Source organism: Schistocerca piceifrons, chromosome 6, assembly GCF_021461385.2.
Source record: "Schistocerca piceifrons isolate TAMUIC-IGC-003096 chromosome 6, iqSchPice1.1, whole genome shotgun sequence".
Lineage (NCBI taxonomy): Eukaryota > Metazoa > Arthropoda > Insecta > Orthoptera > Acrididae > Schistocerca > Schistocerca piceifrons.
In genome coordinates this window covers 16,593,705-16,610,310 of record NC_060143.1, presented here as the reverse complement: position 1 = coordinate 16,610,310, position 16,606 = coordinate 16,593,705, and the positions used below count along the sequence as shown (strand labels likewise).

Genomic DNA, 16,606 nt, shown 5'->3' with positions numbered 1-16,606 from the left:
CCTGGTATGACTGATGGGGAGACTGCATAGGACTGTAGATTCCTTCTGGGAGAAGCAGATGGAAGAGCACCATGCTGCATAGGTCTCTTTGACTGTGCCGAGCAACACAAGCAAGATGAAGAAGGCCAATGAGGTCATGAATAGCAGAGACTAAAGCCTGGCAAGAATAGCACTGGCCAATCGCCTGGAGACTGCTCATTGAGTCAGTTCACATAAAACACAGTCCATGGAGGCCTGTTTAACAAAATGGAGAGCTCTGCTAATGGCAAGAAGAGTAAAACCATAACCCGCATAATCCAGAGTTTTGGAGCTGCTGCTGTAAAAGATGGTAGCATCCTAGAACTCTTGAAGAACTTGACATAACAGATACTGAATGGTCATGGGGGAGGCAGAGAGTTTAGGGCCTTGGAAAAGATTGGTCCTAATCCATGGCCTGGGCACATTCAAGGGAGATGCAGACCTTGGAAGGGGGAAGTGAGGCACATACCAACTGGTAGTCCCACCCAAGGACAGGTATTCAGAGGACGACACCAGTCATACGTAAAGAGAATGGGATATGAGGGATGATCAGGAAACTGTTGAATTATGATTGCATACGAGACCAAGAGCTGGTACTGTCAAATCTGACAAAAGAAGATCCCTGCTTCAGCAACGAGACTGTCAAAAGGACTAGCCCGAAAAGCCCTGGAGGCCATATGCACATCATGATGGTGGACTGGGTCTAACAGATTTAAAGCTTAGGGGCCGCCGAGCCATAAAACTGGCAACCGAAGTCCAGTCAGGACAAAACCACAGCCCAGTAAATAGAGATAAAAGTAGCATGATCTGCACTCCAAGATGTGTGGCCAAGGAAGCACAGAACGTTAAGCTTCCACATGCAGCTAGTCTTCACGTGACACATATAGGGCAGCCAGGAGGCCCAAGAAAAGGGGCTGTGCTACAATGTCTAGGTAACTAAGTAGAGCTCCAGGCCAGGATGAATGTGGAACGACAGGCAGAAATGCATGACCCACATTTTTGTAGGAGAGAATTGGAAACCATGGGAAGAGCCCAGGCAGAGGCCCACTAGATGGTACTTTGGAGCTGACTTTCAGCAGAGGCTAACATGTAGGAGTTACACCGATCGCAAAAATCATTGACATATGACACAGGGGAGACCAGCAGTCCAAGAGAGGTCACTAACCCATTAATGACAATGAGGAAAAGTGTGACTCTCAACAAACATCCCTGTGGGACACCATTCTCTTCGAACTGTGGGGAGCTGAGTGAAGTGTAGAGTCTAACCCGGAACAACCAGTGGGATAAAAACTGGTCAATAAAAATTGTTAGGGGACCTTGAAAGCCCCAGTCCTGAAAGGTAATTAAAATGTGATGACATCAAGCAGTGCCATATGCCTTAAGCAGGTCAAAAAAGATTGTGACAGGGTGTTGGGATTTACAAAAAGCCTGTCAGATGGCTGTTTCCAACCTAAACAGATGGTAAGTTGCACAACGTCCATCCTGGAAACCACACTGATCGAGGGATAAAAGGCCCTGAGATTTCGGAACCCAGCATAATCGATGGACAATCATCCTTTCAAGCAACTTACAGAATACTTTGCTCAGGCTCATCGGCTGGTAACTATCAAAAGATGTATGGTTCTTGCCTGGCTTAAGAACTCAGACAACTATAATAGCTCACAGTTCTGAGGGGAAAGCACCTTGGAGCCAAAGACAGTTGAAGACCCTTAGGACACGTTGCCTTTGGGGAATATTCAGGTTTTTGATCAACTGACAGTGAATTACATCAGGATCTAGGGTTGTGTTTTGGGTTGAGACAAAAGCCTAAAGTAGCCCCCACTCACTGAAAGGCCCGCTGTAGGATTCAACTAGGTAGAGACAGAAACATACAGGGATCTCTGCACTAAGTTGATTCTGCAGTAGAAACGTAGCCACATCTAGAAGATGTCAATGCTGTCAAAAAGTGGGTCGCAAGGTGTTCTGCAAGAACCAATGAATTGGCACAAAGACCGCACTGTAGGCCAAGACCCGAAATAGCTGTTGAATGTTGGCTGCCTCTGGAATGACATTCCCATCAAAGGCTAAGATTAAAGGCACCTGTTATCCACACGATTATCCTAGAGCCTTTTTTGTACACATCTGAAAGTATATGCCTTGCCACTGGAGATTAATATATAGTTCCTCACCTGTTTGGAGTGGAAGATGATTCCTTGGACCACATTCAAAGTTTTGTATGAGGCCATGACCATTGGTATGTCACATAGATGATCACATATTGTAGATTGGGCACCAGAGGAATTTTTAATTAAGGAACCATGTTTCATTTTCCCCAGAAACTCAACTTCCCTAAATTTGTCTTCACTGTTTTTGACAAAAAAAAAACAATGGTTTCATTGCACCCAAAGTATCCCCATCAGTCTGAGAACAGACAAAGTATTGGGTAAAGTATGTCGCTCCCACTAGTATGGGGCCGTATGTCTCTGCATTATATTAATCTTTCCCATCTGAAGAGACTACAGTGCCAGTGGAAGAAATCTTAATTTGCTTCATGTGTGAATCTTTTGCCATGGTACCACCTACTCTGAAAAGAGGCTCTTGCTATGGACGCCACAGCAATGGTTACATGGCCTGTAAGCCATTGCCCAGAGTCCTCATGCCCCATCTACAACAGGTACATACTCCTTGGCTTGAGTGAGGAGTTTCCAGCTCAGGCACCAACAGAGTGATTCCTGTGTGGTTAGGTGGCTACCACTGTGCACGAAATTGTTGACTCCCCCTCCACCCCACAATGGAATGGCTTCCATACTGGGTTTTGAATGTAGTATCTTTGCAAGAAAAGAAGGGTGTAAAGAAAGAAGGTGCTATGGTGGAACATACACTGCACTGAACAACCCTCCCTGCACAATCCGAACTTCTGTAAAATTTCAAAAGTAGCAAGTCAAACTCAACAAAATGACCATGTAGTTACAAAGGAATAGTTGTAGAACACCAAATGGGAAGAAACCCAAATGTCCAAAATCACAAACGAGATCCAAGCATGAACAGTACCAAGAAAAAAATCCAAAGGAAAGGCGGAGGGGTAAAAAAAAAAATAAATAAATAAATAAATTTAAAAAAGGGATAGGTTTACAGCATGGAAGGGGAAGTAGCACCACAAGGGATAAGGGATGGGGACACATTGTGGCCAAGCACATACTCACAAGAGAGATATGAACCCCCTGTGGAGAAGATAGTGTTAGGGTCAGGGTGTATGGGGTACAGTTTAGACTAGAGAGAGCACTCTCTAGGGAGGCTGGCACTTATTCCAGGAGGAAATATCTGCTATCAGGAAGTTCACAGTGGAGAACTGTCATTAAATGCAACAAGGACCATGGGATCTACATTCATTCAGACATAGGAGCAGCTCTGAAATCACTATCAGCTCTTGCAGCAAAATCAAAGATTGTTGCAAAACGCCATGAAACTTTTGTGAGGAAAGGGGAATGCAACAGTGTTAACATGGTGTGGGTTCTTGATCACTCAGGAATTAGCGGCAACAAATAAGCTGATAGGCTGGCAAGGAAAAGTGCGACAACTCCACACGTTCAACCGGAGCCTGTCCTATCAAAAGACCAACGATAAAATCAAAACTATGTAGCTGTATTAGGAGATAGCATGCAGAATATTGGACTCAGATTGAAAAACAAAAACATAACAAGCTAACGATACCCAAATCATGTTTCAAGAGAAACTCTGCAATCCTGGGCTCAAACAGGAGACAGATTAAACTCATGGTAGGACTAATGATGGGCCCTAGGAACACCTACACACAACTGGTATAGAAGAAGCCCCCCAGTGAAAACTAAGTTGTGAATGAAATGAAATGTATCACAGTTAATCTGCCTGTATGAAGTACTGGAGATCAAAAAACAAAGAATATTCAGGTCATTAATTCTTGAAGAAATTGTGTCTAATAAATAACTGGTAAAGGAGCTCCTTCTACTCTTTAAGGGTACTGGCTAGCTTTACGAGAATAACAGGGGGAGACAGCGTATAGTAAACCCAGTTTTAATGCAAGCAATAGAGGGGTTGAAACCATTGTTGTTTTGTCTACCAGCGCAAGTCAATCAATTACTTCCCAATGGCGCATACTACTTCTGCGACTACTTTTATTAGACACTGTAGGATTTACCACAAGCAGCTAGAGACGTATATATCAACTCGACAGAACTCTGGGTAACTGTGCAAGTCTTACACAATTTGGGTGTTGCATTGACCAGAGGATGCCCATTAACAATTGTATCACCTCAACAATCATTCATGATGCCTACACTTAGGACTTGATGTTGAGGTTCTTTGTCATAGAGGTTTAGCCCATTTTTTTTCCAGCCCTGACAGTGAAACTAGAATCCAAGTTTCTTTGGGCATAAAATGTTCACCATCAAAACACACAGCGGTCACTGCCATAAGCACAGAGGTTATGGTTACAGAAGACTGGCAGTGGTTACCTGTCCCTAGCTCAGGAACCTTAGCTCACACAACTTGTATCTGGTAATGTTGACTGCACTCCTTGATGTATTCATCATTTAGCATGACCCAGCAGCTACAAGAATATGGATGAAGCTCAAATGGTTCAAATGGCTCTGAGCACTATATGGATGAAGCAAGACCTCAGCTAGCTGTCCCTTCATCCTGCTCATGGAATGGGTGTTTTGTTGTCCTCATCATCCCTTCATCATCACAGACATGAAAGTCACCAATGTGGCATCAGCTGAAATAAGGCTTAAAACTCGGCGGCTGAACTCCCCCTGACGGGGCCTCCAGGCCATCAACACCACAAGATCATTTCACTTCATTTTTCCTTTTTAATCTTCCCAAACTTACCCATCCATCCTCCATGAGGAAGTAACTACTAATTCTGAAAGCTACGATGGTGCTATGCACTGTTAGATTAGATTAGATGTTACATGTGTCTATCGACTGTACAAAACATTCTGTCTCATAATTTTATACCAACTGCAAACTTTGTATTGAAAACTTTAGCAATAAGTTTTATCTATACATTAGCATCTTTATTAATTCATTTGTAGACAATTTCTGTTGTGTGGATGTATGCATTGTTTGTCTGATACTAGTTGGCATGGACAGAGGGATAGGAACAGATCATTTCATGCATGTCAAAAAAAGCAGCACACACAAAGATTCCACAAAAACGAATTATTCTCATATTCTGTGAGGATATAAAACGGTTGTTTATACACATACATCCAAACTCCGCAAACAACCATGAAGTTCGTGGGAAAAGTATACAACCTTAATTTGTTCCTAACAGAGTCCCATGGCCACAAAGAAGACTGGTAGTTGACTGGGTCTTTCGCTGACGACTCTTCGTCGCTTTTGTCCAAGTTTTCTCCATTATCTTTCTTCAAGTCATCCACAGCAGTTTTACTAAAATCAATTTTCTGAGCCAATTTCGCAAGGTTCTCTGACATAGAGAGGGGGCTGTAACACAAAACATTAAGCGTAATACTGGTGCGTTCTGGTCTGTTTGGGATTTCTGAATACAGCTTCCCTTTAGAACAATTACGAAAGTAATCTGCAACAATACAAGGCATTTCTCAGAACATTCTTACCTCTGATAGATTTCCTGCCCATCATATGATATTTCCTGTATCTGATTTTCAATAGGAGCCTCAACAGATATGTTAACAGAATAAGCCATGTTTGTTTACGGCAGACGAAAATACTTTGACATAGGCGCAAAGATTAAAACACCAACAACAAACGTTTCCTTGGGAACCGCAGATAATTCACTGCACTAGAAATAATTACGCAATTGAACTGCCCGTCAGTGACGCGTGATTCATTGTAATGTGATTTAGACATAGGTGCATGACTAAATTGTGCAAAAACAAGAGGACCCTATAAAATGGTGAAACATCACAATTTTCGTCAATATATAACCGTTTCGTAAAAGCCGGTTAACATGCTACATGTTTTTGCGCGTTACAACTGGGCAGACAATTCGTAACGAACCGACCGGAAATCTGCTCATAATTGCGATGTGCATAAGTCGTAAGTTGCAGCTGCAAATTTGAAAAAATTCTATAATCTTTGGGCACAAGCATGGTTGACTGCATAAATTTTTCTACAGGGGCAAGATTCAAAACTTCCCAGTTTTTATATAACTGATTCGATGAGCTTGATACATGTCATGACACAATAAATAAATTAGTCAAGGGATACATAAAACAAAATCCATATCAAAAATTTGATAGTTATATTCTCAGTATTTTTAAAATAGATTGCTTTGGTGTGGTAATTAAACCTCAGCATATTTCAATCAGACATGTAAAATATATCTTTTTCGTTAGTAACATGAAAATCATGCCACTTGCTTGATTCAAAGAGCTGCAATTACATCCTCATGTGATTATATTCAGGAAATCGAAAGAGCTATGGAATGAACCTAGAAAATATTCACAAAAATAAGTTTTTCTTATTCCCATAATTTTAGGTTGAAACTGAAAATTAGAAACCTGAAAAAAAGGAGAAAAAGTCAGAATGACTGAGAACATCCTGCTGAATATTAAAAAAAAAACGAAACGTTACTATTCCTCGAAGTTGAGAACTGGAAAAAAACTTTAAAAAAACTCTGATGCCATTTATAATACTTTGTTTTCTCATAAAACTTAATATCCGTTCACAGTAAAGGGTTTTATTTAATTACTTTCAAGCTTCGTATTTTTTAGTGTCTAACAAATGTGTTCCAACAGCTATATTTTTTGTGTTGGTTACGTAAAGTGTAGTCTAGAGTCAGTATACGACTAAATGAATGTCTAAAACATCCCAAAAGCAGTCAAATATTGGCTGGTAGAATCAGACTGGGGCTGCACCAAGATAATATTCGTCTCTCCATTTCGTCACATTATTGTGCAGCATGACAACTAGAATGTAGAATTCTTACTCTGTGGCTGCTTGTGGCACTGTATTGTACCCATCAAGTTCGAGAAGGCCCGAATCCTGGAGATCACATTTAATGTTGCCGAAATTTCACACTGTTTTCCCTCTCTTCTGGCACAGAATATGTTAGATATTTTCTGTTTTCGACTGATTTATTTGGGATTAAGTACAGAAGTAAACACCTACAATGCAGAATACCTGTGTTCTTACAGTGTACAAATACAACAGTAGCTCTGATAAGGACGCAGCACATTACCCTGGATGGACAGTCATCGTCAGATGTAGAAGTAACTTAAGGTGTGCTGCAGAGAAGTGTGTTGGGACCTTTGCCATTCACTTTGAATATTAATGACCTTGCAGACAATATAATAATAATCTCAGATTTTTTTACAGATGACGCAATTATCTATGATGAAATGCTGAAAGAAGCTAAACAAATATTCAATCAGATCTTAATAACATTTCAATGTGGTGCAAAGATTGGGAACTTGCTTTAAATGTCCAGAACTGTAAAATTGTGCATATCACAACACGAAAAAACGTAGCATCCTTTGACTATAAAACCAATGAGTCACGACAGCAATCGGCCAACTCATACAAATATTTGAATGTATCACTTTGTATGGATATCAAACAGAATGACCATATAGGCTCAGTTGCGGGTAAAACTGGTGGTAGACTTCAGTTTGTAGGTAGAATACTGGGAAAATGCGATCAGTCCACAAGGGAGATTACTTACAAATCACTCATGCAACTAGTTCTAAATTATTGCATAAGTGTATTTGACCCAGTGGAGTGTAGCGCCTTACAACATGCCCACTAGGATCGTAACAGCAGTGAAAAGACGTGCAGTATAAGGCATGGGCAGAACAGAACAGGAGGTGTAAGATGCACAGATGTATGTAGTTTCTATGCAATCTGATAGAGGTCACTAGCTGACAGACACTGTTTGAGCTCTAATCAAAAGCACTGTCATTTTTATTTGCAGTTTTGTTTGTTTAATTTTCTAATTGTTTATTAATTGCTACTATAATTGTTCTTAGTTATGAGACTGAATGAAGGCGTGAATGTGAAGTAATGTCTTGAGTAAAGTTTTTATACTATATGTTGAAGTAATTGTTCTCATAAGGAATTTTCGAGAATGACGTGTGTGTTAGTCATTTGTACGAGGGACTTTGTTATAAACTATTTCGTCAATTTATGGTACTGGGGAAACGAGATTATGATTTCAGCAAAATAGTTTCATTAAGGGTGAGTTAATTTTGTACTTGTGGATATTCAAAATTTATTTATGTTACTTTGTTATACTGATTCAGTGACAAACGTTGTTTGGTTATATGTACGCGAGGGATTGAGCAGGTTTGATGCTGCTTTCCGATTGGCAGTGATGTTTTTCTGCCAATTAGAAATTAGCATATATGTGCATATTTTGGGAACTTTTGTGTAGAGAGATGAATAGTGTCAGGGCTTGGATCTCATAGTGATCAGAGCTATTGATAGGTGCACTGATGAAAATTATTGATATTGTGGTATTTCGGAACCAAAATATTTGAGAAGTGCCATTAAGTGTGGAAGAAAATTTGATTTAATGCATGGTGAGAAATTCAGAACTTTTGGTGATATTTTCAGTAACTAAATTCGACGTGGTGTGTTGCTTACTTCCAAACTTTAACATTTTGTTACATGAGACTGATTATAGCAACATCTGAGCGAGCTATTCTAAAGAAAACAATCTGTTTCTAAACTTTCTGTGAATGATAACTAATAATTACCATAAACTGGATGATGTGTGCTTGTCAGCTTTCCAGTTTTTGTACAACATAGAGTAAGGCCTGGTAGTAACTTGTGTATTTAGGCTTACCATAACAGAATTAAACTTTACACACATAAATACTTTAATTTGACTATCATTAACCTTCCAATAACAAAACAAATTTTAGTGTGACTTGTGGTTATGAGGTGTACAGCTGTTTTTCCTATAGATTTTTTCCAGCCGAGAACTGCATTCCAGTAACTTCCAGGAGGTGTACATGCGAGAAGAAATTCACCACAAGATGAATGGCACTTTATACACAGCAGCAACGCACCGCGCCATAGCACCATTCCAAATAGCACTAACAGGGCATATTAAACACATACAGAGAAGAGCAGCACGAAAATGGCCACAGATTTGTTTGATCCATGGGACAGTGTCACATACATACTGAAGGAACTGAACTGGAAGACTCTTGAAGATGGGTGTAAACTATCCTGTGAAAGTCCGTTAATAAAATTTCAAGAACCACCTTGAAATTATGACTGTGGGAATATACTACAACCTCCTACATATCGTCCACATAGGGATAGTGAGGATCAGATTAGAATAATTACAGCATGCACAGAGGCATTGAAACAATCGTTCTTCTGGCACTCCATATGCGAATGGAATAAGAAGAAACCCTTATGACTGGTACAATGGGACATATCCTTTGCCATACACCCCACGTTGGTTTGCAGATAGATGCATATGTGCATGTGCAAAACTGAATGCAGTATCAGCAAGCCATTATAGATTTTCTTTTTCCATAGAGAAATGATAAAGTGTTATTGTGATCCTGTTGCGTTTTGATGGGAAAGGGCGTCCTTATGGAAGCTGGGGACAGATGACTGGCACAGAAACTGCTGCTGTATTTACTGCTTTGAGAACTGATGACGGAATCGGTGCTCCGGAGTGCTGGACTGGCTCCTTTCTATGGTTCAGTAAGGCCTAAATGCGAAAGTTACATTAAAGATCAAGACATTATATCGACACAGTAATAAAAAAATCATATCCATCTTGACTGCAGAACAGAACTGAATGCATAGCCACACCATGAAATTAGCGTAATTTCCTAGAACAGAGTGACTACAAAGAAAATTAAAATACATAGTGATTCCTAAAGTCACAGTAATCCTCATCACAGTCTTAAATATGCAGTGTAATGGGTCACAGGCAGTGAATGCTAGGAGTTCAAGGGAATTCTGCAGTGGATAAAAAGCCTATACCCAGATTTCAGGAGGGGATAAGCGCCCACTCTTGCATACACCTATGGGCACAAATGACAAGTAATCACTGCAAAACTACTTCCATTCAGCCTAGTTGGTGAGGTAGTTAGTGGATCATGACTGTGACCTCCAACCACGATATGGAATGTATCAGTTTTACAATCACAGTACATCTTCTCAGCAGAAAATATGGGAACATGACAATCAATTATATATTTCTAAAGCTCTTCTTTCCTTTTATGTAACAAACCGATTTATACTCAGCTACGTTCAATATCTCTGTCTCTCCTTCTCTTAAAAAACAAAACAAAAAAAAACACAAAACACATACATAAAGTGGAGTAGATTTAGAAATTAGATTAATACTTGTTCCCCAGATCATGAATCTGACACTTCGTCATGATGTGAAACAAAAGGTTGCCTTACATGTTAGTACTCAAAATATCTTTAGTTGTAAGATTACTAATTTACATCTAATAATTCATTTTTTGCTCAGAAGGAGTTGTCATTCAGAATTATTTTAAATTTGTTTTTAAATGTTGGATGGCTGTCTTTTAGACTTTCGATGCTATTTGATAAGTGACTAAAATTTTTGTGGGAACATAATTCACCCCTTTCTGTGTAAAAGTTATGTTTAACCCAAAGTAGTGAAGATCAGCCTATCTCCTAGTGTTGAAGCTAGGCACATTGTTGTTGCTATTGAATTGGATGGGTTATTCATAACAAATTTCATAAGTGAATATATATAATGCGGAGGTACTGTGAATATCCCTAGTTCCTTAAATAAATATCTGCAAGATGATCTTGGCTAGGCTCTAGCTGTTATTCTAATTGCATACATTTGTGCAATGAATACTTTTTTACCCTAAAACATGGAGCCATAGAAAAGCAGTCAATGGAAATAGGCATAGTAAGCTAATTTGCTTATACATTTGACACCAAAATTTGCAATAACCTGAACAGCATAGGTAGATGAACTCAAATGTTTCAACAGATCATCAAAATGCTTCTTCCACTTTAACGCACACACCCAAAAATTGAAATATTTTGCCTTAGCTATAGACATCAGGAACACTTGGAAGCTTGTGGTAAGGTCTTACAGGACCAAACTGCAGAGGTCATCACTCCCTAAGCCTACACACTACTTAATCTAACTTAAAGTAACACTATGGACAATATACACACCCATGCCCAAGGAAGGACTCGAACCGCCGACGGAGGGAGCCACATGGACAGTGACAAAGCGTCTCAGGCCGTGCAGCTACGACATGTAGCTTATAGACTTGTGTTCAAAGTCTATATTTATTAATGGTGTTGCGCCTTTTACTGTACAGAACGATTTTTTATCAAAATTTAACGAGTGTCTATTTGCAGAGAACCAATTAAGAATTTTCAAGACATTATTTAGAATTTTCTCAGGCAATTATTGTTTATTTTGGTGCAGTTACTATACTTGTATTATTAGCAAAAGGAACTAGCTTCACATATTCGTGAATGTGGAGTGGCAAGTCATTAATATACATTAAGAACTATAAAGGATCAAGATTAAACTTCGTGGGACTCAACTCTTGATACCTCCCAAGTTTGAGAAATCTGCTGATTTTTACACATGATTTGTGGACTATTTATTTCAACCTTCTGTACTCTTTGTTTACATACAAATTAAATCATTTGTGCACTGTTCCACTGATACCACAATATTAGGCTTATCTAGAAAAAGTATATGATTTAATCAATGAAAAGCCTTTGTGAGATCACACAGAACCCCAGTTGATGGTGTTTGGTTATTCAGAGCATTTAATATTTCAATGGTGAAAGTGTATATAGCGTTTCCTGTTGAAAAGACTTTCTGAAAATCAAATTGGCATATTTACAAATATGTAAAGCTACTCTTACATACGTTGCTTTTTCAAGAATTTTGGATAAAGCTGTCAGAAGTGAGATTGGGCTGTAGTTGTTGGCGTCAGACCTATAACCCCTTTTTATACAATGGTTTAACAATAACATACTTCAGTCTATCAGGAGAACAGCCGTTTTCAGTGAGCTATTACATATGTGACTGAGAATCCTACTTATCTGTTGGAAACAGGCTTTTGGACCTTTGTTGCAGATGCCACCAATTCCATGTGAGCTTTTACTTTTGAGTAACTTTGAAGTTTCCTAACTTCAGAAGGAGAGGTGGGTACAGTTTCAGTTTTATCAAACTGCATAGGTCTTGCCTCTTTCATTTATAGCTTTGCCTTGTCTAATGAACATCTGAATCCTATTTTCTCCACAATGACTATTAATAATATTTTCTACCTCTGACTTTTTGTTAATAAACTTTTCATTCAGTTTAATGGTACTGCAGTCTACCTGTGCTCTTGATTGCCCTGCTTCCCTTTCAACAATGTTCCAAACAGTTTTAATTTCATTGTCAGAGTTGCTAATCTCAAACATAAAACACATACTCCTACTTCTTAATATCTTTTCTTAATATAGGACAGTAGTTATTATAATATTTGACTGTTTCTGGGTCATTACTCTTTCTTGCTGTTAGATACATTTCCCTTTTCCAATTACAAGGTATTTTATCCCTTTAGTAAGCCATGGTTTTTACATGGTTTCTTACAATAATATTTCACTGTTTTCTCAGGGAAATTGTTTTCAAAAATACTCATAAACGAGTCATGAAATAAGTTGTACTTTAAATTAGCACCAGGTTCCCCGTACACCTCATCCCAGTCTAACTGCTGAAGCTTTTCCTAAAATTTGCAGTCGTTAACTGAATCTACCATTTTGGAGGATTGTTTTGCGTTTGCACACACAAACAAACACACACAGAAAATCATACTGCTACACATCCAGAAATTCTTTGGTGGAGTAAAAAGAGTTGTCAAAGAGATATGAGTTCAGTTTGAGTTTGATTTTAATCTCATTATAAGCTACATTATCTCTGTCACTGTGTTTTTAAAGTTTGTTATAGCTGAATGCTCCAACACTATATGTGCCACACTAAGGTTGAACGATGGGTAGTGTCAATGACTTCTCCTTCCAGTATTATATTTATGAATGTTACAGTAGTTTCCAAACTGTGAATCTCTGTTGACAACAAACTTTATAAGGAAGTAAATGTAAGGAAAGGCTGTTGTCAGAGTGCTCAACTATTTAAAGAAATGCCTACAAAAGTCCTAGACTAAACACCACACTTTTTCCTTACTACACACTTCTGTGCAATGAATACTATTTTCTGCAATGAGAAGTCATCCCTGAATATGATGCCATAAGATACAGGGTCCGGCATAAAAAACTCCCCGATTACAAAGTAACGTGCAGCGGACAGTAGAAGGAGCAGAGTGGTGGGGGGCGCGTCGTTAAGTAGCTGCCTACGTGCCGTTTTCAGTGTACGCCACGGCGTGGTCTGGTGAACATCGTGCCTTCGTAGTGGAAGATTTTATTCAAAATGGCGAATCGCCTATTAATACTCAACGTGCTTTTCGCGTTCGCTTTGCGCTCGGACGACGGGACCCTGTTCCCGATAAGAAAACAATTTATTCTTGGGTTGCTAACTTTCGTGAGACAGGTTCCGCATTAAAAAGGAAACCACCTGGACGACCACAGACTGCAACAGGCCCCGGAAATGTTGATGCAGTTAGAGCTTCAGTTCAACAATCTCCTCGACGATCCGCTAAAAAGCATGCGGCAGCATTACGGATATCTGATCGAAGTGTGAGAAGAATCTTGCATCGAGATCTTAAAATGCATCATTACAAACTTGTAACTACGCAGGAACTGAGTGAACGAGACTGTGGTGTCCGTGTAAGTTTGTGCCAAGACCTTCTTCGGAACATTCGTCCCAACGATATTGTGATGAAGCACACTTTCACCTTGCCGGAACAGTGAACAGCCAAAATTGCAGGTACTGGTGTGAACACAATCCCCAAGAACTTCATCAACGACCACTTCATAGCCCTAAAGTAACAGTATGGTGTGCTGTTTACAATTCCGGAGTGATCGGTCCTTACTTTTTCGAAGAAAATGACAGGAATTTAACCGTCAACAGTGAACGCTATTGTGCCATGCTCCGCGACTTTCTCCAACCGCAACTAAGGGAGCTTTTTGGTGAAATAGAGAACGTGTGGTTCCAGCAAGATGGTGCTACAGCCCACACAGCGCGGCAGTCACTGGCATTGGTGAAGGAAATGTTTCCTGGACATGTGATCTCGTTGCGTGGAGACATTGGCTGGCCCCCACGATCGCCGGACTTAACGCCCTGTGATTTCTTTCTTTGGGGCTATTTAAAAGCAAAAGTTTATGAACAACGTCCACAATCTTTACGAGCCCTGAAAGAAGAAATTACACAAGAGGTTGAAGCTATTCCACCTGAAATGACTCAAAGAGTAATGAATAACTTCAGGGAAAGACTCAATCAGTGTGTCGACAGTGCAGGAAGCCATTTAAGGGGTGTTTTATTTAAAAAGTAAGACCATAAGAGTATTTTCTAAAATGGCATAATATGTACTTTTATTTAGTATAAATAAAATTGTTCTACCTTATTTGGTTTTGTTTTTATTAGCTTTCCTTAAAGGGGAGGTTTTTCTGCCGGACCTTGTATTAGTGAATGAAAATAGCAAAAGAATACCACATTCTTGACCATCTTTACCGTTTCAAAACCTGCAGAAGTTATATAGTTTAAAAATTTAAGAAGATCTGTAACATGGTAACTTCCAGTTCAGGCTCTTACCAACATAAACACATGGAGAAGCTAGAATACTTCATTTTCACTATTTGATTTACATGCATTATTTCTAAGGGTGTAGTCATGTCTCATGCAGCAATGGATTGCACGTATTATGTATTATCTAAATCAGCGACAATTCATTTCCAGAGAACCAGTTATCAAATTCAAAAAAATATTTTATTTACATTTTCATGTTTTGAGGTTACTATTTTAGTACTGATTACAATACTTGCATCATCAGCAAAGAGAAATATTTATACTTCTTGGATATATACAATAGGAACAAGAGCAGACCCAACATTGATCTGTGCCATATACCTGCAGTGATTACTCCCCATTCGAAAGATGCTGTTTCATTGTCTATGCTTCATGAATTTCTTAGTACAAGACTCTGCATTATTTTAGCTAGGTAGGATGAAAATCAGTTAGCAGCAAGATCTCTGGTATCGTAATACACTCCTGGAAATGGAAAAAAGAACACATTGACACCGGTGTGTCAGACCCACCATACTTGCTCCGGACACTGCGAGAGGGCTGTACAAGCAATGATCACACGCACGGCACAGCGGACACACCAGGAACCGCGGTGTTGGCCGTCGAATGGCGCTAGCTGCGCAGCATTTGTGCACCGCCGCCGTCAGTGTCAGTCAGTTTGCCGTGGCATACAGAGCTCCATCGCAGTCTTTAACACTGGTAGCATGGCGCGACAGCGCGGAGGTGAACCGTATGTGCAGTTGACGGACTTTGAGCGAGGGCGTATAGTGGGCATGCGGGAGGCCGGGTGGACGTACCGCCGAATTGCTCAACACGTGGGGCGTGAGGTCTCCACAGTACATCGATGTTGTCGCCAGTGGTCGGCGGAAGGTGCACGTGCCCGTCGACCTGGGACCGGACCGCAGCGACCCACGGATGCACGCCAAGACCGTTGGATCCTACGCAGTGCCGTAGGGGACCGCACCGCCACTTCCCAGCAAATTAGGGACACTGTTGCTCCTGGAGTATCGGCGAGGACCATTCGCAACCGTCTCCATGAAGCTGGGCTACGGTCCCGCACACTGTTAGGCCGTCTTCCGCTCACGCCCCAACATCGTGCAGCCCGCCTCCAGTGGTGTCGCGACAGGCGTGAATGGAGGGACGAATGGAGACGTGTCGTCTTCAGCGATGAGAGTCGCTTCTGCCTTGGTGCCAATGATGGTCGTATGCGTGTTTGGCGCCGTGCAGGTGAGCGCCACAATCAGGACTGCATACGACCGAGGCACACAGGGCCAACACCCGGCATCATGGTGTGGGGAGCGATCTCCTACACTGGCCGTACACCACTGGTGATCGTCGAGGGGACACTGAATAGTGCACGGTACATCCAAACCGTCATCGAACCCATCGTTCTACCATTCCTAGACCGGCAAGGGAACTTGCTGTTCCAACAGGACAATGCACGTCCGCATGTATCCCGTGCCACCCAACGTGCTCTAGAAGGTGTAAGTCAACTACCCTGGCCAGCAAGATCTCCGGATCTGTCCCCCATTGAGCATGTTTGGGACTGGATGAAGCGTCGTCTCACGCGGTCTGCACGTCCAGCACGAACGCTGGTCCAACTGAGGCGCCAGGTGGAAATGGCATGGCAAGCCGTTCCACAGGACTACATCCAGCATCTCTACGATCGTCTCCATGGGAGAATAGCAGCCTGCATTGCTGCGAAAGGTGGATATACACTGTACTAGTGCCGACATTGTGCATGCTCTGTTGCCTGTGTCTATGTGCCTGTGGTTCTGTCAGTGTGATCATGTGATGTATCTGACCCCAGGAATGTGTCAATAAAGTTTCCCCTTCCTGGGACAATGAATTCACGGTGTTCTTATTTCAATTTCCAGGAGTGTATTTTACCTACTCTAGAGGCAGTTGTACAATTTTGGGATAAAT

At 40.7% G+C, this 16,606-nt stretch overlaps 1 protein-coding gene across 1 annotated transcript in view; it reads right to left on the bottom strand.

Annotated features, from left to right (window-relative positions):
• The window catches only part of LOC124802558 (mediator of RNA polymerase II transcription subunit 17), a 118,861-nt gene extending 113,049 nt beyond the window's left edge, over positions 1-5,812 (bottom strand). Inside the window, exons 1-2 of the mRNA XM_047263424.1 lie at positions 5,613-5,812; positions 5,293-5,481 (exon numbers count right to left, since the gene is read on the bottom strand). Coding sequence (XP_047119380.1) covers positions 5,293-5,481; positions 5,613-5,701 — 278 coding nt within the window. The 5' untranslated portion in view covers positions 5,702-5,812. The remainder of the gene's footprint in view (positions 1-5,292; positions 5,482-5,612) is intronic.
• Positions 5,813-16,606: the final 10,794 nt, after the last annotated feature.